At 47.0% G+C, this 27364-nt stretch overlaps 1 protein-coding gene across 1 annotated transcript in view; it reads left to right on the top strand.

Annotated features, from left to right (window-relative positions):
• LOC134891463 (uncharacterized) overlaps positions 1 to 5816 on the top strand; it is a 32534-nt gene extending 26718 nt beyond the window's left edge. Inside the window, exon 2 of the mRNA XM_063913533.1 lies at positions 2985 to 5816. Within this exon, the coding sequence (XP_063769603.1) occupies positions 2985 to 5345 (2361 nt within the window). The 3' untranslated portion in view covers positions 5346 to 5816. The remainder of the gene's footprint in view (positions 1 to 2984) is intronic.
• The last annotated feature ends 21548 nt before the right edge of the window (positions 5817 to 27364 follow it).

Genomic DNA, 27364 nt, shown 5'->3' with positions numbered 1-27364 from the left:
TCATCTGGAACCAACACAGAGGCTTCCGTTCCTGGGGATGATACTGGATACGGAGGCACAGAAGGTGTTTCTTCCATTGGAAAAGGCATTGGTAATCCAGTCGATGGTGTGGGATGTTCTAAGACAATCCCGGATATTGGTGCATCTATGCATTCGCTTTCTGGGGAAGATGGTGGCAGCTTATGAGGTGCTGCAGTACGGAAGGTTTCACGCAAGGCCCTTCCAGCTGGATCTGTTGGACAAATGGTCCGGATCGCATCTTCATATGCACCAGAGGATCCATCTGTCGCCAAAAGCCAGGATTTCTCTTCTAAGGTGGCTTCAGACTTCTCACCTGGCCGGAGGTTCGGGATTCAAAATTGGATTCTGCTAACCACAGACGCAAGCCTCAGAGGTTGGGGAGCAGTCACCCAGGGGGAACAGTTCCAAGGAAGATGGTCCAGTCAGAAAGCCATTCTTCCAATTAACATTCTGGAACTAAGGGCAATATACACGCCCTTCTACAGGCATTGCATCTTCTTCAAGATCAAGCCGTTCAGGTTCGTTCGTACAATGTGACGGCAGTAATGTACATAAACCGACAGGGCGGAACGAAGATCAGAGCAGCAATGTCAGAAGTAACAAAGATTCTCCTCTGGGCAGAAAGGCACGCTGTGACGTTCTCAGTGATCTTCATTCCGGGAGTAGACAACTGGGAAGCAGACTTCCTCAGCAGACACGACCTCCACCCAGGAGAGTTGGGCCTTCACCCGGAGGTGTTCGGGTGTTTAACACGGTCGGGAATTCCACAAATCGACTTGATGGCCTCTCGTCTCAACAAGAAGCTCAAGCGGTATTGTTTCAGGTCGAGGGACCTATAAGCAGTGGCGGTGGACGCTTTGGTGACTCCGTGGGTCTACCAGATGGTGTACGTGTTTCCACCACTCCCGTTGATCCCAAACATTCTCAAAATAATGAAAAGGGAAAAGGTTCAAGCAATTCTCATTGCGCCGGACTGGCCAAGAAGGGCCTGGTATGCGGATCTACTGGAGATGCGCCTAGAGGACCCGCGGCCTCTACCTCTTCACAAGGACCTTCTCCAACAGGGGCCATTCGTCTATCAAGACTTACCGCGGCTGCGATTGTCGGCATGAAGGTTGACTGTCAAATTCTAGTCCGGAAAGGGATACCAGATAGGGTTATTCCAACCCTGACACAAGCCAGAAAAGGGGTAACGTCTAAACATTACCATCATATTTGGAAAAAATACATCTCTTGGTGTGAGAACAGGAAATTTCTTTCGGTAGAATTTCAACTGGGACGTTTTCTTCTTTTTCTGCAGTCAGGTATGGATGTGGGCCTACGTTTGGGCTCCATAAAAGTCCAGATTTCGGTCTTATCCATTTTCTTCCAGAAACAATTGGCTTCTTTCCCTTAAGTTCAGACATTTTTGAAGGGGGTTCTGCACATCCAACCGCCCTTTGTGCCTCCTACGTCACCTTGGGATCTCAACGTGGTGTTACAGTTCCAGCAATCGGAATGGTTTGAGCCTTTACAGGATGTAGACGTCAAGTTTCTTACGTGGAAGGCCGTCACGCTGTTGGCCTTATCTTCTGAGAGGCGTGTGTCGGAGCTAGAGGCATTGTCTTACAAAAGCCCCTATTTGATTTTTCATGAAGATAGGGCTGAACGCAGAACTCGTCAGCAATTTCTTCCAAAGATGGTGTCTGCGTTTCATATCAACCAACCTATTGTGGTACCGGTGGTTACCGACACCTCTGCTACTTCAAAGTCCTTGTATCTGGTGAGGGTTTTGAAGATCTATATGAAGCGGACAGCTCGTCACAGAAAATCTGACTCGCTGTTTGTTTTCTATGATCCCAATAAAATTGTGTGTCCTGCTTCAAAGCAGACAATTGCACGCTGGATCCAGCTTACTATCCAGCATGCTTATTCCACATCAGGTTTGCCATGTCCAAAATCTGTACAGGCCCACTCTACTAGGTCGGTGGGTTCTTCCTGGGCGGCTGCCCGGGGTGTCTCGGCTTTACAGCTCTGCAGAGCAGCTACTTGGTCAGGTTCGAACACATTTGCTAAGTTCAACAAGTTTGATACTTTGGCGTCTGAGGACCTTCAGTTTGGTCAATGAGTTCTGTTAAGTATTTGTTGGTTCAGCGGTTGCTGTTCCTGGTTTCAAGTTTGGTTATCTTGGCTTACCTCTAGTTTGTGTGTGCTGGTTCGGAATCTCACCCCTATACTTTTCTATCCTTCTCTCAAAGTATGTCCGTCTCCTCGGTCACAGTTTCCTAGACTGTCTGGTAGGAGGGGCATAGAAGGAGGAGCCAGCCCACACTATCAAGTTCTTAAAGTGCCCATGGCTCCTAGTGGACCCGTCTATACCCCATGGTACTAATGTGGACCCCAGTATCCTCTACGGACTACAAGAAAAGGATTTACCGGTAGGTAATTAAAATCCTATTTTCATACTGATCTCGCTTAGCTGGACCAAGTTTTCACTCGGCTTAGAACAGACACTCAATTAGACTTGAGGGGGTAAGTTTCAGTTGTAATGGCATGGAAATAACGCCTCCCTTGTGGCCTGATCTCGCACCAGAACTTGTGGGTTTTTGTACTTCGCTCTACATGTGGCTGTAAGCGTAAGTACTTTGCGCCTAATTGAGTTGACCTTTAGTGTATTATCGGACTATTTATACCATTTGTTTCATTGTAACGTTTCCTCATATGTTAGACTTACATATATATATATATATATATATATATGTATGTGTGTTTACTCCTTAAATAGTTATTGTTATGTTATGTATAGCTTTTAATCCATATCAATAAATTTAATTTGTTTTATAACTGTATAGTCTTTGAGTGCCCTCACAAAGAGTTTTTTTTTTTCTCTCTCCTGTAAGTTTCCAATAAAGCAGTATTATGACACCTTGAGCGGTCTACCTTTCAACTGTCCAGTTACAAATAACTTTTTTTTTTCCCCCCAGAACCCTGTATTTGTACCCTTTAAACGTCCAAATGAAGAAGATTTAAATGCCATGGAAGGAAAAAAAATATGTCCTATTGACCCAGACATTATTAAGAAAGAAATAAAAGAAGATGAGGATGAGCCAGTCAGCTGTGAAGAGGCATGGTTAAAGGGCTTTGGTTTATACAGCGATGATATGACTCAGTCAAGTAACCATTCTAATGCTGCCGATATCAATTTAAATGCCTTTGCAGAAGCAGTGTTAGATTCTAGCACAGATTTTCATTGTCAGGTCGATGAAAATACAACAAAAGTTTTTGATGTGGATAAGCCGTTCCAGCCTTCTGCAGAACTTGTGCCACCACAGTGTTTTGGAAATAGGAAACTAAGGTTCCAGAGCACTTGGTACACAGATTTCCCATGGCTTCATTACAGCCCTCACTTGAAGGCTGTTCTTTGTTTTACCTGTGGAAAAGCAGAGAGTATGGGACTTTTGGGATCTTCAAGGAGAAGAGACTCTGTATTCACAGTGGTAGGCTTCTCTAACTGGAAGAAGGCTCGAGAAAAGTTTGGCTCTCACCAAAAGTCTAAGAGCCATGAGTTCGCTACCTGGAAATTAATGCATGCCTTACAGAACCAAAAAAGAGAAGCTGCTTTGGAACAGCAAAGGAAAGTTAGACAAGCTATTCCACCCCTTTGTCTTAACAAACTGATTGGTGCAGTGCGTTTTTTGATCCACCGAGGTCATACATTTCAAAATCATGAATCAATTGAAGAGAGTCTATTTGAACTTCTGAAATTCTTAGGTCAAGACAGTGAAATGTTCAGATATTGGCTCATGACTAATCAAAATTTCACTAGTCCAGAAATCCAGCACGAAATAATTGGCTTAATGAGCCATGAGATTATAGGTTTAATTACAAAGGATGTGAACCAAGGTTCAATGTACTACTCTGTAATTGTAGACCACATTGAGAATTCTGACTTGCAGCAGCTGAGCCTCTGTTTACGATACTTGGATTCCGACATGCACCCTCAAGAGGAATTTATTGGCTTCCTTGACCCTATAGAGGAAACTGGTACCTCTGCTGCAAATCATATTTTAGAACTTCTTGATCGACATTCATTGCCTATTGATCTTCTAAGAGGAATTGCATTTGAGGTATCTTCTACCTCTTCCCTTTGTTATATGGAATCACGTGCGTTGCTTAAGCAGAAACAGCCTCTAGCCATGTTCGTACATTGTGGAGCTCCTTGCGGTAGTTTCTTGGCAAGAGATGGTTGCCACGCCAGTCCATTTCTGCAGCAAGCTTTATATTCTGTAAATGACCTATGCAAATTATTCAGCAAAACACCCAAGTTCAAATTTTTCTTTTCTGAAGTAATGCCAAGTCTTATTTGTCAGACTCGGTTTTTGTGCTCTTCAAAGTGGTGTGTTAACCTAGGAGTGTTAAATACTGTTATTCAGCACTATGGCATAATCCTAGAAGGCCTTAGAGAAATGCAAGCACATACTGGTGTTTCTGGTGTAAGAGCTAATGTCTTGTTACGAGAATTTATTGAAGGAAGTACAGTTGTGAGTTTGCTCATTATAAGGTCGATAATGGAGTCACTCAACATTCTAAATGTTAATCTGGAAGAGCAGGACAGACTTATGTTGAGTACCCTGAAAAAAATTAGGCTGGTAAAAGAGATACTGGTGAGGGTTCGGCAAGAAGTTTCAGTGTTGGATTTCATAAAACAAGCGGAAGACTTTGTAATTAAACTTAATCTGTTACCATTAACCATTCCACAACAGGGACTGCTATGCACTCAGGATCTGGAGACCATGAATCACCAAGTTACTCTGCCTAAGGAGGATTTTTACAGAAATGAGTATTTGAAGGTGCTTGAGGCTGTTATTTCTCAGCTGGACAATAGGTTCCTTCAACAAGGTTTTATTGATTACTGTCATCTGGAAGATGTGCTGCTTAGCACGGGAAAAGGAGAATCCGACAGTGTTATTGAAGAGAAACTGGGAATCCTTTCTAAATACCCAGAGTTCAATGTTCGAATGTTAAAGGTCCAATTGGAAATGTTTGCCCACAAAAACAGCTACAGCTCTTTGCCAGAAGCCGTAAGTCTTTACAATTCTGTAAGTCCTGAAGTTAAGGAGTTTTTCAGTGAGTTGGGTAAATTTCTGAAACTTTTGCTCATAATTCCTGTGAGCACAACTGTGAGTAAGCAGGTCTGCTGCCCTTTCCAGAGACTGAAGACTTTGTTGAAGCTCACCACCACTGAGACGCGCTCAAATGATGTAGCGGTTTGCTATGTGAATGAGACACGCTTAGACAACCTGTGTTTGGAAACTGTTGCACACAACTTTGTTCATGGTTTTTGATAATTTCAGTTCTGATTTTTCTATGTGTCTTATTGGAACGTTGGATGTGGCTCAAATGCATTTGTACAACGTAGCAGCAGTTTTAGTTCTATGTATTTCTCATTAGCCAGCCTTTAATTTGTATTGAGAAAGGCCCAGATTTGTCAAGCCTTGGAGAGTAATAAATTGCACGGTGATAAAGTAACAATCAATCAACCTGTCATTTTTCAAACACAGCCTGTAACATGAGCTGGTTGGTTGGTACTTTATCACTGTGCAAGGCTTGATAAATCTGGACTGAAATGTTTAATTTCAGCTTTGCTACACATCCTATAGTGATGTTTGTCTGCGTGAGGTTTCTGACTTTTTAATTTTTTTTTTTTTAAGGTCTGTTAAGTCATATTAACCCTGCCAGTCTTCATACTTACACACACACACACACACACACACACACACACACACACACACACACACACACACACACACACACACGTACGTGCATGCATGCATGCATATATAGTTAAAAAAACAGTTTTAAAACAAAAAAAACCCCTGCTTTTTGGTTTAAACCAATTCTTTTTTTTACATAAATTTTTTAATGAAAAAAATAATAAAAAGAATCGTATTAGAAACCTTGATCAACCATGTCTTAATGCTTTCTAACATTAATAATGTTATTAGGCTTTGATTTTTTTACATATTTCAATAAAACCAAATTTTTACTTCTTATAATATCTGAATATATGTAGATAGAGTAAACATATTAATACATACAAAGTACACTCAGAGATGACATTGAAAATAAGAACAAGTTAATGTTAAGCATTAGTCTTATTATAATTAAATATATCTGAATAGTAATACAAAATGGAAAATGCAAAATCACTTTTCACGCACACTCTTACTCTTAAGCATAAGCACTGGCTTAAACATTTTGAATAAAAACACAATTTTTTTTTAACATAATAGGCTTTTTTTTAATAAGTCACAGCGCCGTGCCTGTACAAACAGCATAATAAAAAAACTAGAGTGGTTTTTATTTAAAAAAAAATGTAGTTTAAACCAGCCAACCCTGTATGTATGTGTGTTTTTTGTTTTTTTTTTATTTTGTTTTGTTTCTGGGTAGATGTAAATAATTTGTCAAATATTGAATGAAAATTAATGATTTAACTTTCTTTTTTTTTTTTTTTTTTTTAAGTATGTACCATAACTTATTGCATTTTAATTTTTTTAAATTCAAGATTAAATGTGATAGTGTTTCACACTATAAGCATAAAATCCTTCATATTTCATGAATGCTATTGCTGCCTTATAAACAGTAACACGTTATTTTTATACTACATCTTAATGCAGATTGGATATCACACATAAAATAACTGACTGAATGCTTTTGGTATATTTTCTTAAAATAACTGCTATTTAAAAACACCTTTCTGTATCAGTTAAGGAATAGAGCTCTGGTAACATTAATTGGCAAATGTGTGGGATGTTTCCAAACGGAGCGCTTTATACTAGGTTTCTAGAGGGTCAGGATAATCAGTATGGTAATGCCCAAATCCCCGTACCCCGAGCTACTTAAAGAGCATCGTATAGACCGCAATACAAAATGCCTGTCCCAGAAGTACAGGCTGTGTCACAGACCACAAGAACTCCATACTCCAGTGTTCAGAGAGTCCGAAGGTGGTAGCTAGTGTTCATAGCAGTGATTTTCAACCTTTTAGAACTCGCGGCACACCGACAAAACTTTAAAATTGCCAAGGCACACCATCAGTGCGCAATGGGGAAAAAAAAAACATTAGCCCCACAGTAATTAAACACACTGGATGACGCTGTCTGTATACTGACAGCCAGCATCCCGTTTGTCAGTAAAACATATCTATTCCTTACTAATGCCACACACTGTCGTCCCCCCCCATAAATTCCACACACTGCCCTCCATAATAATTGTTGCCGCCCACACACCACAACCCCCCCCCCCCCCCCCCCAGTGATTCCAAACATTGCTTGTCACAAATGTTTTTTTTTTATTTAAATATATAACCTACAGCTGCAAGGCTGAGAAGGCAGCATGGATGGATGATCAGCGGTGGCCAGTGGACGAGCGGGCACACCAGGCAGGAATGCGACGTTGGATGCGTGACCTATGAGTCATATATGTCACTGGCTGTTCGCGGAAGTGCACAGCGCTGCAGGAGCCGGATATTGATTGCGGTGGGTCTCTCTGCCTGGCGGGCAGCAGCGGATCTCTCTGGCGGGCAGCGGAGGTGAGCATCTCTGGCTGGCGGCGGTTGAAAAACGCTGGTTTATAGATTTGGCTGCTGATTACATGGCAGATAAGAAAACAAAAGATTATTGATTGTAATATAAGTACACTAGTTAAAAGCCCGTTAAAATGACGGACACCACGGCTGGATTATATTAGGAGGGTGGGCACTACTCACACAGCAGCTGCTGGGTTTAAGGAAATCCTGCTGCTGGGAGCCGGGGCTTTGTCATACTGAGTGTGTGTGTAGTGTTAACCTTTAATAAATAAAGATGCGGTATATATGTAATTGGCAGGCATAGTGATGCTGCACTGTATACACCAATACTGGCACGTATAAGCTCACCAGTCCCCGCACAGCTCCCTGACAGTCTGGGGGGTAGAGGACACCAGTAGCGCTCAGGAGAGGGCTGGGTATGACCTGTACAGGGTGTGGGAGGGGCAAGTACAGGACCCTGCCGCTCCGTTGGTGCGCAGTATATATAAAGCAGCAGAGCCGGTTATCATCCTCCTCACCTGCATCATCTGCAGCCCCAGCACGTATCCCTCTTCCTCCTGATCACCGCACTGCTCACCCGACAGGGTCTCATCTCTTCCTGCAAGACTGATTCACCTTCTCCCTCTGCCAGTAAGTGGCCACACGTATCCCCGATGCCTCTGCTCTGAGCACTGCGGGACCATCTGATTGTTCCTGCATCTGTTTCCTGGTTACTGCTGCTACTTGTTGCTGAGTCCCTGGATGGCAAGTTCCCTGGAGTTGCAGCATAGTATATGGAGGAGGGGGTGCAGAGTATGCTGGAGAAGGTTTCCATGTATATATGAGGCACTATTGGAGGGATATGGGGATGCAGTGTGTATATAGGGGCAGTATATTGTGGGGGGTGCAGAATACGAAGAGGATGGGGGTGCGGTGTGTATAGGGGCAGTACAGGTTGAGTCTCCCTTATCCAAAATGCTTGGGACCAGAGGTATTTTGGATATGGGATTTTTCCGTATTTTGGAATAATTGCATACCATAATGAGATATCATGGTGATGTGACCTAAATCTAAGCACAGAATACATTTATGTTTCATATATACCTTATACACACAGCCTGAAGGTCATTTTAGCCAATATTTTTTATAACTTTGGGCATTAAACAAAGTGTGTGTACATTCACACAATTCATTTATGTTTCATATACACCTTATACACACAGCCTGAAGGTCATTTAATACAATATTTTTAATAACTTTGTGTATTAAACAAAGTTTGTGTACATTGAGTCATCAAAAAACAAAGGTTTCACAATTTCACTCATTTAAAAAAGTCCGTATTTCGGAATATTCCGTATTTCGGAATATTTGGATATGGGATACTCAACCTGTATAAGGTGGGGGGTGGGGGGGGTGCAGTGTACATAGGGAGTATGTGAATCTGTATGTCCATGTCACACAGAGGTGACTATATTGAGAAAATCTGCAACTCTCTCTCTGTCCCTATCTGCCCCTACCACTCTACTCTCTCCCCAGTCCCTATTTAACCCAACCCATTCCCCTCTCTCTCTCCACCCATGTCTGGTCTGCCCTGCCCCCCACTCCACCCTCCCCGTCCCTATCTGTCCCTACCCCTACACTTTCTCCCCAGCCCCCTCTCTCTGTATGCAGTAAGTGTGAAAACAGGCAGATCAGTGTTATTAATATGACCAGAAGCAGGGTAGGAGGCTGTAACATTTTCCTGCAGTTTCGCTTTCAGTTTCAGCTGTCTCGGCTAACAGAGGTGAGGAGCAGAGTTGGATTTTATTATATAGGATAGGATAGATTTATTTGAGTTTGAGATCCTTTTGTAGCTTTGGGTGTCTTTGCGGGATGTTTTTGCCTGTGTATGCTGTGAGAAGGGCTTGTTAAATGAGAATTTTTTTTTTGAAGACTGCATTGATAAGAAGGGGCATGGGCAAAAAATAAACAAAAGTAATATTGAAAATGCTATAAAACACAAACCCAAAACTTTTCAAATTGATCAGTTTTGAATATTGGTTCACAGACTTGTAGGCAAATTCAGTTAGCCGCAACCACGTGGTAATTTACAGCGATTGGACTTTTCTTGGGCATCACCATGACAGTGACAAGCAACTTATCGTAGGTTTGCGCTGTCCCATGATTCTCTCTATTCAACTGTAAATTCACAAATAACTGGCTTCTTGCGATCATACTTGCTGTTAAAACCAGAGAAAAGTGGGAAATACTCAGAGGTGCTGAAGTGAAATTTGTGTTAAACCTATGGCGTATTATCTGTAATTTATCATGAACAATATGCTAGTACTATTGAGTTCATACTGTATTTTCAGATCACTGAAATGTATGTAAATGTAATTCTTCTCTATCCATAGAGCCAGTCGGTCTGGTGTGATATGGATATGCTTATTTATATATTAGTGTCACTGTACAGGTCAGGTCCAAAGTCACCACTGACGCTAAAGTCCTGGGACCAGGCTCAAACTGATGCATCACCAAGTGATCTGGTAAGGAGCAAAACATGTTTCTGACTTTAATGGTAACTTCCGGTTTTCTCCTCAGAGACCTGCATTAGTAGCATTTTTATGTGTCTATGGATAATTATAATAAATGATCTTTGTCTGCTTGTTTCAAATAATTTACTTTTGTATCTTCCCCAAATGATCCTCTTCTCTCCACTACAGAATGTTTTCAACAGGAAACTGTAGTTTTCTGCTACGCAGGACTAGGCTGTACCAGACAGTTGACACCGATGCTCGGTTTCCTGAGGGAGCGGTGGTGGTGGTGGTGGGGAGGGGGGGGGGGGGGGGTAGTGGGGGGTTTGGGCAAAAGCAAATGGGGCATGATTCATGGCTACATCCCCAATGTGACATGCAAAGTGGGCGTGATGTGCAGCCATGTCCCTGAAGGTGTCAATTGAAGAAGAAGCCTAATGGCACATGGAGGAGGGTGATTACTGATGCATAAGATACACTGGACAGGACAAAAAGATAGGGCTACCCGCTGCATCCGGGGTCGCAGCGGTTGTGTGTGACATCACGCTGCCGTGGCCTGCCCCGCAACGGTCCGGACAAGCGTTGTCCGTACCGTGACGCCGTCTGCACGCCTCTTACAGTCCCGCAACCGCCTGTCAATCAGGCAGAGGCGATCGGAACACAGCATCTCATTGGGCTCCCAGGGTGTGCATGCACAGTGTGCCCGCTGCGCGAGCACACTTCACAAAGTGTATTGTATATCCTCTTAAGTGAAACGCACAATTCCGGGTCTGTGGAACTCACTGACGGGAAGTACGTTATCCACAGGCCACCGAATCTGTGGTCCAGTGGGACGCATGAACTGGAAGTGCGTCAGACGCACTTCCGCCCGTTTGCTTCAGACCACAACTAATCCAAACAGTAGAGCACGATACACGCTCTCTAGTGCAGAGATTTACAACGATGCTGATTGGACATCACGGGTTGCTATGACAACCCGCAAAAACGGAAGTTATACACATTTTACATGTTGTCGTTTTCTCTATCGTCCTAAGTGGATGCTGGGGTTCCTGAAAGGACCATGGGGAATAGCGGCTCCGCAGGAGACAGGGCACAAAAGTAAAGCTTTTACAGGTCAGGTGGTGTGTACTGGCTCCTCCCCCTATGACCCTCCTCCAGACTCCAGTTAGATTTTTGTGCCCGGCCGAGAAGGGTGCAATTCTAGGTGGCTCTCATAAAGAGCTGCTTAGAGAGTTTAGCTTAGGTTTTTTATTTTACAGTGATTCCTGCTGGCAACAGGATCACTGCAACGAGGGACAGAGGGGAGAAGAAGTGAACTCACCTGCGTGCAGGATGGATTGGCTTCTTGGCTACTGGACATCAGCTCCAGAGGGACGATCACAGGTACAGCCTGGATGGTCACCGGAGCCACGCCGCCGGCCCCCTCACAGATGCTGAAGCAAGAAGAGGTCCAGAATCGGCGGCTGAAGACTCCTGCAGTCTTCTTAAGGTAGCGCACAGCACTGCAGCTGTGCGCCATTTTCCTCTCAGCACACTTCACACGGCAGTCACTGAGGGTGCAGGGCGCTGGGAGGGGGGCGCCCTGGGAGGCAAATGAAAACCTTTAAAAAGGCTAAAAATACCTCACATATAGCCCCAGAGGCTATATGGAGATATTTACCCCTGCCTAAATGTACTAAATAGCGGGAGACGAGCCCGCCGAAAAAGGGGCGGGGCCTATCTCCTCAGCACACGGCGCCATTTTCTGTCACAGCTCCGCTGGTCAGGAAGGCTCCCAGGTCTCTCCCCTGCACTGCACTACAGAAACAGGGTATAACAGAGAGGGGGGGCAAAATAAATGGCAATATATTAATATAAAAGCAGCTATAAGGGAGCACTTAATCATAAGGCTATCCCTGTCATATATAGCGCTTTTTGGTGTGTGCTGGCAGACTCTCCCTCTGTCTCCCCAAAGGGCTAGTGGGTCCTGTCTTCGTATAGAGCATTCCCTGTGTGTCTGCTGTGTGTCGGTACGTGTGTGTCGACATGTATGAGGACGTTATTGGTGTGGAGGCGGAGCAATTGCCAAATATGAGGATGTCACCTCCTAGGGGGTCGACACCAGAATGGATGCCTTTATTTGTGGAATTACGGGATAGCGTCAACTCGCTTAAGCAGTCGTTTGCCGACATGAGGCGGCCGGACACTCAATTAGTGCCTGTCCAGGCGCCTCAAACACCGTCAGGGGCTGTAAAACGCCCCTTGCCTCAGTCGGTCGACACAGACCCAGACACAGGCACTGATTCCGGTGGTGAAGGTGACGAATCAACCGTATTTTCCAGTAGGGCCACACGTTATATGATTTTGGCAATAAAGGAGATGTTACATTTAGCTGATACTACAGGTACCACTAAACAGGGTATTATGTGGGGTGTGAAAAAACTACCAGTAGTTTTTACCGAATCAGAAGAATGAAATGACGTGTGTGATGAAGCGTGGGGTGCCCCGATAAAAAACTGCTAATTTCAAAGAAGTTATTGGCTTTATACCCTTTCCCGCCAGAGGTTAGGGAGCGCTGGGAAACACCTCCTAGGGTGGACAAAGCGCTAACACGCTTATCAAAACAAGTGGCGTTACCCTCTCCTGAGACGGCCGCACTTAAAGATCCATCAGATAGGAGGATGGAAAATATCCAAAAAGGTATATACACACATGCAGGTGTTATACTACGACCAGCTATTGCGACTGCCTGGATGTGCAGTGCTGGGGTAGTTTGGTCAGAGTCCCTGATCGAAAATATTGATACCCTGGACAGGGACAATATTTTACTGTCGTTAGAACAAATAAAGGATGCATTTCTTTATATGCGTGATGCACAGAGAGATATCTGCACACTGGCATCACGGGTAAGTGCTATGTCCATTTCGGCCAGAAGAGCTTTATGGACACGACAGTGGACAGGCGATGCGTAGAGGAGTTATTTGGGGTCGGTCTATCGGATTTGGTGGCCACGGCTACGGCCGGGAAATCCACCTTTCTACCTCAAGTCACTCCCCAACAGAAAAAGGCACCGACCTTTCAACCGCAGCCCTTTCGTTCCTTTAAAAATAAGAGAGCAAAGGGCTATTCATATCTGCCACGAGGCAGAGGACGAGGGAAGAGACAGCAACAGGCAGCTCCTTCCCAGGAACAGAAGCCCTCCCCGGCTTCTACAAAAGCCTCAGCATGACGCTGGGGCTTCGCAAGCGGACTCGGGGGCGGTAGGCGGTCGTCTCAAGAATTACAGCGCGCAGTGGGCTCACTCGCAGGTAAATCCCTGGATCCTGCAGATAATATCTCAGGGGTACAGGTTGAAATTAGAGACAGAGCCACCTCGCCGTTTCCTGAAGTCTGCTTTACCAACGTCCCCCTCAGAAAGGGAGACGGTTTTGGAAGCCATTCACAAGCTGTATTCTCAGCAGGTGATAGTCAAGGTACCTCTTCTACAACAAGGGAAGGGGTATTATTCCACTTTTTTTGTGGTACCGAAGCCGGATGGCTCGGTAAGGCCTATTCTAAATCTGAAGTCCTTGAACCTGTACATAAAGAAGTTCAAGTTCAAGATGGAGTCACTCAGAGCAGTGATAGCGAACCTGGAAGAAGGGGACTTTATGGTATCCTTGGACATCAAGGATGCGTATCTCCACGTTCAAATTACCCCTCACACCAGGGGTACCTCAGGTTCGTTGTACAAAACTGTCACTATCAGTTTCAGACGCTGCCGTTTGGTTTGTCCACGGCACCTCGGGTCTTTACAAAGGTAATGGCCGAGATAATATTTCTTCTTCGAAGAAAAGGCGTATTAATTATCCCATACTTGGACGATCTCCTAATAAGGGCAAGGTCCAGAGAACAGCTAGAGATGGGTTTAGCACTATCTCAAGAGGTGCTAAAGCAGCACGGATGGATTCTGAATATTCCAAAATCCCAATTAATGCCGACAACTCGTCTGCTGTTCCTGGGGATGATTCTGGACACAGTTCAGAAAAAGGTTTTTCTTCCCGAAGAAAAAGCCAAGGAGTTATCTGACCTGGTCAGGAACCTCCTAAAACCAGGAAAGGTGTCTGTACATCAATGCACAAGAGTCCTGGGAAAAAATGGTAGCTTCTTACGAAGCAATCCCTTTCGGCAGATTCCATGCAAAGGGATCTGTTGGACAAATGGTCAGGGTCGCATCTTCAGATGCACCTGCGGATAACCCTGTCGCCGAGGACAAGGGTATCCCTTCTGTGGTGGTTGCAGGAGGCTCATCTATTGGAGGGCCGCAGATTCGGCATGCAGGATTGGATCCTGGTGACCACGGATGCCAGCCTGAGAGGCTGGGGAGCAGTCACACAGGGAAGAAATTTCCAGGGAGTGTGGTCGAGCCTGAAAAAGTCTCTTCACATAAGCATTCTGGAACTAAGAGCAATCTACAATGCTCTAAGCCAGGCGGAACCTCTGCTTCAAGGAAGACCGGTGTTGATCCAGTCGGACAACATCACGGCAGTCGCCCATGTAAACAGACAGGGCGGCACAAGAAGCAGGAGGGCAATGGCAGAAGCTGCCAGGATCCTTCGCTGGGCGGAGAATCACGTGATAGCACTGTCAGCAGTATTCATCCCGGGCGTGGACAACTGGGAAGCAGACTTCCTCAGCAGACACGACCTTCACCCGGGAGAGTGGGTACTTCATCCAGAAGTTTTCCACATGCTATTAAACCGTTGGGTAAAACCAATGGTGGACATGATGGCGTCTCGCCTCAACAAAACACTGGACAGGTATTGCGCCAGGTCAAGAGATCCGCAGGCAATAGCTGTGGACGCGCTGGTAACACCTTGGGTGTACCAGTCGGTATATGTGTTTCCTCCTCTGCCTCTCATACCAAAGGTATTGAGGATTATACGGCAAAGAGGAGTAAGACTAGTGGCTCCGGATTGGCCAAGAAGGACTTGGTACCCGGAACTTCAAGAGATGGTCACGGACGATCCGTGGCCTCTACTTCTGAGAAGGGACCTGCTTCGGCAGGGTCCTTGTCTTTTTCAAGACTTACCGCGGCTGCGTTTGACGGCATGGCGTTTGAATGCCAGATCCTAAAAGGAAAAGGCATTCCAGAAGAAGTCATTCCTACCTTGATAAAGGCAAGGAAGGAAGTCACCGCGAAGCATTATCGCCGTATTTGGCGAAAATATGTTGCGTGGTGCGAGCAGCGGAGTGCTCCGATGGAGGAATTTCAACTGGGTCGTTTTCCTACATTTCCTGCAATCAGGATTGTCTATGGGTCTCAAATTGGGATCTATTAAGGTTCAAATTTCGGCCCTATCAATATTCTTCCAAAAAGAATTGGCCTCAGTCCCTGAGGTCCAGATTTTTATCAAAGGAGTACTGCATATACAGCCTCCTGTGGTGCCTAAGGTGGCACCGTGGGATCTAAATGTAGTTTTAGATTTCCTCAAATCCAATTGGTTTGAACCACTAAAGAATGTGGATTTGAAATATCTCACATGGAAAGTGACTATGTTACTGGCCCTGGCTTCGGCCGGGAGAGTATCTGAACTGGCGGCTTTGTTTTATAAAAGCCCTTATTTAATTTTCCATTCGACATAGGGCAGAGCTGCGGACGCGTCCGCATTTTCTCCCTAAGGTGGTATCAGCGTTTCACCTGAACCAGCCTATTGTAGTGCCTGCGGCTACAGACGACTTGAAGGACTCCAAGTTGTTGGACGTTGTCAGAGCCTTAAAAATATACATTTAAAGGACGGCTGGAGTCAGAAAATCTGACTCGCTGTTTATACTGTATGCACCCAACAAGTTGGGTGCACCTGCTTCTAAGCAGTCGATTGCTCGTTGGATTTGTAACAAAATTCAACTTGTACATTCTGTGGCAGGCCTGCCACAGCCTAAATCTGTTAAGGCCCATTCCGCAAGGAAGGTGGGCTCATCTTGGGCGGCTGCCCGAGGGGTCTCGGCATTACAACTCTGCCGAGCAGCTACGTGGTCAGGGGAGAACACGTTTGTAAATTTTTTACAAATTTGATACCCTGGCATAGGAGGACCTGGAGTTCTCTCATTCGGTGCTGCAGAGTCATCCGCACTCTCCCGCCCGTTTGGGAGCTTTGGTATAATCCCCATGGTCCTTTCAGGAACCCCAGCATCCACTTAGGACGATAGAGAAAATAAGAATTTACTTACCGATAATTCTATTTCTCGGAGTCCGTAGTGGATGCTGGGCGCCCATCCCAAGTGCGGATTATCTGCAATACTTGTACATAGTTATTGTTAACTAATTCGGGTTATTGTTTAGGAAGCCATCTTTTAGAGGCTCCTCTGTTATCATACTGTTAACTGGGTTTAGATCACAAGTTGTACGGTGTGATTGGTGTGGCTGGTATGAGTCTTACCCGGGATTCAAAATCCTCCCTTATTGTGTACGCTCGTCCGGGCACAGTACCTAACTGGAGTCTGGAGGAGGGTCATAGGGGGAGGAGCCAGTACACACCACCTGACCTGTAAAAGCTTTACTTTTGTGCCCTGTCTCCTGCGGAGCCGCTATTCCCCATGGTCCTTTCAGGAACCCCAGCATCCACTACGGACTCCGAGAAATAGAATTATCGGTAAGTAAATTCTTATTTTTTAACATTTTATTAATTGTTTTTCTCTGACGTCCTAGTGGATGCTGGGGACTCCGTAAGGACCATGGGGAATAGCGGCTCCGCAGGAGACTGGGCACATCTAAGAAAGATTTAGGACTACCTGGTGTGCACTGGCTCCTCCCACTATGACCCTCCTCCAGACCTCAGTTAGAATCCTGAGCCCGGCTCGAGCTGGATGCACACTAGGGGCTCTCCTGAGCTCCTAGAAAGAAAGTATATTTCTCTGACGTCCTAGTGGATGCTGGGAACTCCGAAAGGACCATGGGGAATAGCGGGCTCCGAAGGAGGCTGGGCACTCTAGAAAGATTTATGACTACCTGGTGTGCACTGGCTCCTCCCACTATGACCCTCCTCCAAGCCTCAGTTAGATTTTGTGCCCGGCCGAGGTTGGATGCACACTAGGGGCTCTCCTGAGCTCTTAGAAGAAAGATAGTCTTAGGTTTTTTATTTTCAGTGAGACCTGCTGGCAACAGGCTCACTGCAGCGAGGGACTAAGGGGAGAAGAAGCGAACTCGCCTGCTTGCAGCCGGATTGGGCTTCTTAGGCTACTGGACACCATTAGCTCCAGAGGGATCGACCGCAGGCCCAGCCTTGATGTTCGGTCCCCGAGCCGCGCCGCCATCCCCCTTACAGAGCCAGAAGCAAGAAGATGGTCCGGAAAATCGGCGGCATGAAAACATCAGTCTTCACCAAGGTAGCGCACAGCACTGCAGCTGTGCGCCATTGCTCCTCTCACACTTCACACTCCGGTCACTGAGGGTGCAGGGCGCTTGGGGGGGGCGCCCTGAGGCAGCAATAAAAACACCTTGGCTGGCAAAAATACCTCAATATATAGCCCCAGGGGCTATATATGAGGTAAATACCCCTGCCAGATTCCATAAAAAAGCGGGAGAATAGGCCGCGGAAAAGGGGCGGAGCTATTTCCCTCAGCACACTGGCGCCATTTTTCCCTCACAGCTCCGCTGGAAGGAAGCTCCCTGGCTCTTCCCTGCAGACTACACTACAGCAAAGGGTAAAAAACAGAGGGGGGTCACTAAATTTGGGCGTAGTATACATTTATATAGTAAAAGCAGCTATAGGGGACATAACTCAGTTAGTCCCTGCCTTATATAGCGCTCTGGTGTGTGCTGGCATACTCTCACTCTGTCCCCCCAAAGGGCTTTTGTGGGTCCTGTCCTCTATTAGAGCATTCCCTGTGTGTGTGGAGTGTGTCGGTACGGCTGTGTCGACATGTTTGATGAGGATAATGAGGTGGAGGCGGAGCAGATGCCTTTAGAAGGGATGTCACCCCCTGGGGGGCAGACACCTGAGTGGATGAGCTTATGGAAAGAAATGAGTGCACGTATAGACTCCTTTACATAAGAAATTTGACGACATGCCAACTGTGGGACAGCCGAGTTCTCAGCTCGTGCCTGTCCAGGTGTCTCAAAGGTCATCAGGGGCTCTAAAACGCCCGCTATCTCAGATGGCAACCGCAGATGTCGACACTGATACTGACACCAGTGTCGACGACGATGAGTAAAATCTAATGCCCATTAAGGCTATTCACTGCATGATTGAGGCAATGAAAGAGGTGTTAAATATTTCTGATTTACATCCAGGTACCACAAAAAAGGGTATTATGTTTGGGGAAAAAAAACTACCCGTAGTTTTTCCCCCGTCAGATGAATTAAATGAAGTGTGTGAAGAAGAGTGGGCTTCCCCTGATAAAAAATTGGTAATTCCTAAGAAGGTACTAATGGCGTTCCCTTTCCCGCCAGAGGATAGGTTACGTTGGGAAACACCTCCTAGGGTGGATAAAGCGCTCACACGTTTGTCTAAAAAGGTGGCACTACCGTCTCAGGATACGGCCGCCCTTAAGGAGCCTGCTGATAGGAAGCAGGAGGCGATCCTGAAGTCTGTATATACACACTCAGGCATTATACTTAGACCAGCTATTGCGTCAGCATGGATGTGCAGTGCTGCCGCTGCGTGGTCGGATAAACTGTCAGAAAATATTGACACACTAGACAGAGACACGATTCTGCTAACAATTGACCATATCAAAGACTCAGTCTTATATATGAGAGATGCACAGAGGGAAATCTGCCGGCTGGCATCTAAAGTAAGTGCATTGTCCATCTCTGCTAGGAGATGCTTATGGACTCGCCAGTGGACAGGAGATGCAGATTCCAAAAGGCACATGGAAGTTTTGCCTTATAAAGGGGAGGAATTATTTGGGGATGGTCTCTCCGACCTAGTTTCCACAGCAACGTCTGGGAAGTCAGCATTTTTACCCCATGTCCCCTCACAGCCTAAGAAGGCGCCATTTTATCAGGTTCAGTCCTTTCGGACCCAGAAAAACAAGCGTGGAAAAGGAGGGTCTTTTCTGTCTAGAGGCAGAGGTAGGGGAAAAAGGCTGCAACAAACAGCAGGTTCCCAGGAGCAAAAGTCCTCCCCCGCTTCCTCTTCCAAGTCCGCCGCATGACGGTGGGGCTCCACAGGCGGAGCCAGGTACGGTGGGGGCCCGCCTCATGAATTTCAGCGATCAGTGGGCTCGCTCACAGGTGGATCCCTGGATCCTTCAAATAGTATCTCAGGGGTACAAGCTGGAATTCGAGGCGGCTCCACCCCACCGGTTCCTAAAATCTGCCTTGCCGATTGCTCCCTCAGACAGAGAGGCGGTGCTAGCGGCAATTCACAAGCTGTATTCCCAGCAGGTGATAATCAAGGTACCCCTACTTCAACAAGGCCGGGGTTACTATTCCACACTATTTGTGGTGCCGAAACCGGACGGTTCGGTGAGACCCATTTTAAATTTGAAATCCTTGAACACGTATATAAAAAAATTCAAGTTCAAGATGGAATCGCTCAGGGCGGTTATTGCAAGCCTGGACGAGGGGGATTACATGGTATCCCTGGACATCAAGGATGCTTACCTGCATGTCCCCATTTACCATCCTCACCAGGAGTACCTCAGATTTGTGGTACAGGATTGCCATTACCAATTCCAGACGCTGCCGTTTGGACTCTCCACGGCACCGAGGGTATTTACCAAGGTTATGGCGGAAATGATGATACTCCTTCGAAAAAATAAGAATTTACTTACCGATAATTCTATTTCTCATAGTCCGTAGTGGATGCTGGGGACTCCGAAAGGACCATGGGGAATAGCGGCTCCGCAGGAGACTGGGCACAAAGTAAAAGCTTTAGGACTAGCTGGTGTGCACTGGCTCCTCCCCCTATGACCCTCCTCCAAGCCTCAGTTAGGATACTGTGCCCGGACGAGCGTACACAATAAGGAAGGATTTTGAATCCCGGGTAAGACTCATTACCAGCCACACCAATCACACCGTACAACTTGTGATCTGAACCCAGTTAACAGCATGATAACAGAAGGAGCCTCTGAAAAGATGGCTCACAACAACAATAACCCGATTTTTGTAACAATAACTATGTACAAGTAATGCAGACAATCCGCACTTGGGATGGGCGCCCAGCATCCACTACGGACTATGAGAAATAGAATTATCGGTAAGTAAATTCTTATTTTCTCTAACGTCCTAGTGGATGCTGGGGACTCCGAAAGGACCATGGGGATTATACCAAAGCTCCCAAACGGGCGGGAGAGTGCGGATGACTCTGCAGCACCGAATGAGAGAACTCCAGGTCCTCCTCAGCCAGGGTATCAAATTTGTAGAATTTAGCAAACGTGTTTGCCCCTGACCAAGTAGCTGCTCGGCAAAGTTGTAAAGCCGAGACCCCTCGGGCAGCCGCCCAAGATGAGCCCACTTTCCGTGTGGAATGGGCTTTTACAGATTTTGGCTGTGGCAGGCCTGCCACAGAATGTGCAAGCTGAATTGTACTGCAAATCCAACGAGCAATCGTCTGCTTAGAAGCAAGAGCACCCAGCTTGTTGGGTGCATACAGGATAAACAGCGAGTCAGATTTTCTGACTCCAGCCGTCCTGGAAACATATATTTTCAGGGCCCTGACTACGTCCAGCAACTTGGAATCCTCCAAGTCCCTAGTAGCCGCAGGCACCACAATAGGTTGGTTTAAGTGAAATGCTGAAAACACCTTAGGGAGAAATTGAGGACGAGTCCTCAATTCCGCCCTGTCCGAATAGAAAATCAGATAAGGGCTTTTACAGGATAAAGCCGCCAATTCTGACACGCGCCTGGCCCAGGCCAGGGCCAACAGCATGACCACTTTCCATGTGAGATATTTTAACTCCACAGATTTAAGTGGTTCAAACCAATGTGACTTGGAATCCAAAAAAAAAACTACATTGAGATCCCAAGTGCCACTGGAGGCACAAAAGGAGGCTGTATATGCAGTACCCCTTTTACAAACGTCTGAACTTCAGGGACTGAAGCTAGTTCTTTTTGGAAGAAAATTGACAGGGCCGAAATTTGAACCTTAATGGACCCCAATTTCAGGCCCATAGACACTCCTGTTTGCAGGAAATGTAGGAATCGACCCAGTCGAATTTCCACCGTCGGGCCTTACTGGCCTCGCACCACGCAACATATTTTCGCCAATTGCGGTGATAATGTTTTTGCGGTTACATCCTTCCTGGCTTTGATCAGGATAGGGATGACTTCATCCGGAATGCCCTTTTTCCTTCAGGATCCGGCGTTCAACCGCCATGCCGTCAAACGCAGCCGCGGTAAGTCTTGGAACAGACAGGGTCCTTGCTGGAGCAGGTCCCTTCTTAGAGGTAGAGGCCACGGATCCTCCGTGAGCATCTCTTGAAGTTCCGGTTACCAAGTCCTTCTTGGCCAATCCGGAGCCACGAATATAGTGCTTACTCCTCACCATCTTATCAATCTCAGTACCTTGGGTATGAGAGGCAGAGGAGGAAACACATACCCTGACTGGTACACCCACGGTGTTACCAGAGCGTCTACAGCTATTGCCTGAGGGTCCCTGGACCTGGCGCAATACCTGTCGAGTTTTTCCCAACGGTTTATAATCCTGTGGAAGACTTCTGGGTGAAGTCCCCACTCTCCCCGGGTGGAGGTCGTGCTGAGGAAGTCTGCTTCCCAGTTGTCCACTCCCGGAATGAATACTGCTGACAGTGCTATCCCATGATTTTCCGCCCAGCGAAGAATCCTTGCAGCTTCTGTCATTGCCCTTCTGCTTCTTGTGCCACCCTGTCTGTTTACGTGGGTGACTGCCGTGATGTTGTCCGACTGGATCAACACCGGCTGTCCTTGAAGCAAAGGTCTTGCTAAGCTTAGAGCATTGTAAATGTCCCTTAGCTTCAGGATATTTATGTGAAGTGATGTCTCCAGGCTTGACCATAAGTCCTGGATATTCCTTCCCTGTGTGACTGCTCCCCAGCCTCGCAGGCTGGCATCCGTGGTTACCAGGACCCAGTCCTGAATGCCGAATCTGCGGCCCTCTAGAAGATGAGCACTCTGCAACCACCACAGGAGGGACACCCTTGTCCTTGGTGACAGGGTTATCCGCTGATGCATCTGAAGATGCGACCCGGACCATTTGTCCAGCAGGTCCCACTGGAAAGTTCTTGCGTGGAATCCGCCGAATGGGATTGTTTCGTAGGAAGCCCCCATTTTACCCAGAACCCTTGTGCATTGATGCACTGAGACAGTTCTGTACCATAAACCTGAGGTACCCTTGGTGAGAAGGGTAAATTTTGACATGAAGGTAAGCATCCTTGATGTCCCGAGACATCATGTAGTCCCCTTCTTCCAGGTTCGCAATCACTGCTCTGAGTGACTCAATCTTGAATTTGAACCTCTGTATGTAAGTGTTCAAAGATTTTAGATTTTAGAATCGGTCTCACCGAGCCGTCTGGCTTCGGTACCACAATAGTGTGGAATAATACCCCGTTCCCTGTTGCAGGAGGGGTACCTTGATTATCACCTGCTGGGAATACAGCTTGTGAATGGCTTCCAAAACTGCCTCCCTGTCAGAGGGAGACGTCGGTAAAGTCGACTTTTGGAAACGGCGAGGGGGAGACGTCTCGAATTCCAATATGTACCCCTGAGATATTACCTGAAGGATCCAGGGGTCTACTTGCGAGTGAGCCCACTGCGCACTGAAATTCATTGAGAACGGGCCCCCACCGTGCCTGAGCTTGTAAAGCCCTAGCGTCATACTGAGGGCTTGGCAGAGGCTGGAAAGGGTTTCTGTTCCTGGGAACTGGCTGATCTCTGCAGCCTTTTTCCTCTCCCTCTGTCACGAGCAGAAAAGAGGAACCTTTTGTCCGCTTGCCAACAAAGGACTGCGCCTGATAATACGGCGTCTTATTTTGAGAGGCGACCTGGGGTACAAACGTGGATTTCCCAGCTGTTGCCGTGGCCACCAGGTCTAAAAGACCGACCCCAAATGTCCCCTTTCAAAGGCAATACTTCCAAATGACGTTTGGAATCCGCATCACCTGACCATTTTACTGGTAGAATTGGACCACGCACTTATACTTGATGCCAGTCGGCAATTATTCCGCTGTGCATCATGCATATATAGAAATGCATCTTTTAAATGCTCTATAGGCAATAATATACTATCCTTATCTAGGATATCAATATTTCCAGTCAGGGAATCCGACCATGCCAACCCAGCACTGCACCTCCAGGCTGAGGCGATAGCTGGTCGCAGTATAACACCAGTATGTGTGTAAATACCTTTTTTTGGATACCCTCCTGCTTTCTATCAGCAGGATCCTTAAGGGCGGCCATCTCATGAGAGGGTAGAGCCCTTGTTCTTACAAGCGTGTGAGCGCCTTATCCCCCCTAGGGGGTGTTTCCCAATGCATCCTAACCTCTGGCGGGAAAGGGTATGCAGCCAATACTTTTTAAGAAATTATTAATTGTTATCGGGGGGAAACCCACGCATCATCACACATTTTATTTCTCAGATTCAGGAAAACTACAGGTAGTTTTTCCCTCACCGAACATAATACCCCTTTTTTGGTGGTACTCGTATTATCAGAAATGTATAAAACTATTTCCATTGTCTCAATCATGTAACGTGTGGCCCTACTGGAAATCACGGTTGTCTCTTCACCGTCGACACAGGAGTCGGTATCCGTGTCGGCGTCTGTATCTGCCATCTGCCTGACGGCCTATGAGACGTCTGGACAGGCACAAGCTGAGTAGCCGGCTGTCTCATGTCAACCACTGTTTTTTTGTTTTTTTTTATATAGAGCTGACACTGTCACGTAATTTTCAACAGTACATCCACTCAGGTGTCGACCCCCTAGGGGGTGACATCACTGTTACAGACACTCTGCTCCGCCTCCACATCATTTTCCTCCTCATACATGTCGACACACACGTACCGACACCCAGCACACACACAGGGAATGCTCTGATAGAGGACAGGACCCACTTAGCCCTTTGGGGAGACAGAGGGAGAGTTTGCCAGCACACACCAGAGCGCTATATATGTATAGGGACAACCTTACAATAAGTGTCTATCCCTTATAGCTGCTTATATCTGTTATTTTGCCAAATAAGTGCCCCCCTCTCTTTTTTACCCTGTTTCTGTAGTTGCAGGATGCAGGGGAGATTCTGGGAGCCTTCCTACCAGCGGAGCTGTGTGGGAAAAATGGCGCTGTGTGCTGAGGAGATAGGCCCCGCCCCCTTCACGGCGGGCTCTTCTCCCGCTTTTTACTGGAAAACTGGCAGGGGTTAAATACATCCATATAGCCCAGGAGCTATATGTGATGTATTTTTCGCCAACTAAGGTAAATTCATTGCTTCCCAGGACGCCCCCCCCCAGCGTCCTGCACCCTCAGTGACCGGAGTGTGAAGTGTGCTGAGAGCAATGGCGCACAGCTGCAGTGCTGTGCGCTACCTTATGAAGACAGGAAAGTCTTCTGCCGCCGATTTATGGACCTCTTCTTGCTTCAGCATCTGTAAGGGGGCCGGCGGCGCGGCTCCGGGACCCATCCATGGCTGGGCCTGTGATCGTCCCTCTGGAGCTAATGTCCAGTAGCCTAAGAAACCCAATCCACTCTGCACGCAGGTGAGTTCGTTTCTCTCCCCTAAGTCCCTCGATGCAGTGAGCCTGTTGCCAGCAGGTCTCACTGAAAATAAAAAACCTATTTAAACTTTTACTCCAAGCAGCTCAGGAGAGCCACCTAGATTGCACCCTTCTCGTTCGGGCACAAAATCTAACTGAGGCTTGGAGGAGGGTCATAGGGGGAGGAGCCAGTGCACACCAGCTAGTCCTAAAGCTTTTACTTTGTGCCCAGTCTCCTGCGGAGCCGCTATTCCCCATGGTCCTTTCGGAGTCCCCAGCATCCACTAGGACGTTAGAGAAAAGGGAGTTTTAATGATCCCGTACTTGGACGATCTCCTAATAAAGGCACGGTCCAAGGAACAGTTGTTGGTGGGAGTGGCACTATCTCAGGAAGTGCTGCGTCAGCACGGCTGGATTCTGAATATCCCAAAGTCACAGCTGGTTCCGACTACACGTCTAATGTTCCTGGGGATGATTCTGGACACAGTCCAGAAAAAAGTGTTTCTCCCAGAGGAGAAAGCCAGGGAGTTGTCTTCGCTAGTCAGAGACCTCTTAAAACCAAAACAGGTATCGGTGCATCATTGCACGCGGGTCCTGGGAAAGATGGTAGCTTCTTACGAAGCAATTCCATTCGGCAGGTTCCATGCCAGAATTTTTCAGTGGGACCTGTTGGACAAGTGGTCCGGATCGCATCTTCAGAAGCATCGCCTGATAACCCTGTCCCCAAGAACCAGGGTGTCCCTTCTGTGGTGGCTGCAGAGTGCTCATCTTCTGGAGGGCCGCAGATTCGGCATACAGGACTGGGTCCTGGTGACCACGGATGCCAGCCTACGAGGCTGGGGGGCAGTCACAAAGGGAAGAAACTTCCAAGGACTATGGTCAAGTCAGGAGACTTCCCTTCACATAAATATTCTGGAACTAAGGGCCATTTACAATGCCCTAAGTCAAGCAAAATCCCTGCTCCTACACCAGCCGGTGCTGATCCAGTCAGACAACATCACGGCAGTCGCCCATGTGAATCGACAGGGCGGCACAAGAAGCAGGATGGCAATGGCAGAAGCCACAAGAATTCTCCGATTGGCGGAAAATCATGTACTAGCACTGGCAGCAGTGTTCATCCCGGGAGTGGACAACTGGGAAGCAGACTTTCTCAGCAGGCACGACCTCCACCCGGGAGAGTGGGGACTTCATCCAGAAGTCTTCCAAATGATTGTAAATCAGTGGGGTCGTCCACAGGTGGACATGATGGCGTCCCGCCTAAACAAAAAACTAGAGAGGTATTGCGCCAGGTCAAGAGACCCTCAGGCGATAGCTGTGGACGCTCTGGTGACACCGTGGGTGTACCAGTCAGTTTATGTGTTCCCTCCTCTGCCTCTCATACCAAAGGTATTGAGAATAATAAGAAAGCGAGGAGTAAACACAATTCTCGTGGTTCCGGATTGGCCAAGAAGAGCGTGGTACCCGGAACTTCAAGAGATGATCTCAGAGGAACCGTGGCCTCTGCCGCTCAGACAAGACCTGCTACAGCAGGGGCCCTGTCTGTTCCAAGACTTACCGCGGCTGCGTTTGACGGCATGGCGGTTGAACGCCGGATCCTGAAGGAAAAGGGCATTCCGGAGGAAGTCATTCCTACGCTTATTAAAGCCAGGAAAGAGGTTACAGCAAATCATTATCACCGCATATGGCGGAAATATGTTGCATGGTGTGAGGCCGAAAGGGCCCCAACAGAGGAATTTCAACTAGGTCGATTTCTGCATTTCCTGCAAGCAGGAGTAAATATGGGCCTAAAATTAGGTTCCATTAAGGTACAGATCTCGGCTCTGTCGATTTTCTTTCAAAAAGAACTAGCTGCAGTACCTGAAGTTCAGACATTTGTAAAAGGAGTGCTGCATATTCAGCCCCCATTTGTGCCTCCGGTGGCACCTTGGGATCTCAACGTGGTGTTGAGTTTCTTAAAATCACATTGGTTTGAGCCACTAAAGACCGTGGATCTGAAATATCTCGCGTGGAAAGTGGTCATGTTATTGGCCTTGGCTTCGGCCAGGCGAGTATCAGAATTGGCGGCTTTATCATGTAAAAGCCCTTATCTAATTTTCCATACGGATAGGGCAGAATTGTGGACTCGTCCCCAGTTTCTCCCTAAGGTGGTGTCAGCGTTTCACCTGAACCAGCCTGTTGTGGTGCCTGCGGCTACTGAGGACTTGGAGGACTCCAAGTTGCTAGACGTTGTCAGGGCCCTGAAAATATATGTTTCCATGACGGCTGGAGTCAGAAAATCTGACTCGCTGTTTATTTTATATGCACCCAACAAGCTGGGTGCTCCTGCTTCTAAGCAGACTATTGCTCGTTGGATTTGTAGTACAATTCAGCTTGCACATTCTGTGGCAGGCCTGCCACAGCCAAAATCTGTCAATGCCCATTCCACAAGGAAGGTGGGCTCATCTTGGGCGGCTGCCCGAGGGGTCTCGGCTTTACAACTTTGCCGAGCAGCTACTTGGTCAGGGGCAAACACGTTTGCAAAATTCTACAAATTTGATACCCTGGCTAAGGAGGACCTGGAGTTCTCTCATTCGGTGCTGCAGAGTCATCCGCACTCTCCCGCCCGTTTGGGAGCTTTGGTATAATCCCCATGGTCCTTTCGGAGTTCCCAGCATCCACTA

Source organism: Pseudophryne corroboree, chromosome 1 (genome assembly GCF_028390025.1).
Source record: "Pseudophryne corroboree isolate aPseCor3 chromosome 1, aPseCor3.hap2, whole genome shotgun sequence".
NCBI classification, from domain to species: Eukaryota; Metazoa; Chordata; class Amphibia; order Anura; family Myobatrachidae; genus Pseudophryne; species Pseudophryne corroboree.
This window is presented reverse-complemented; position numbering and strand designations above follow the sequence as displayed.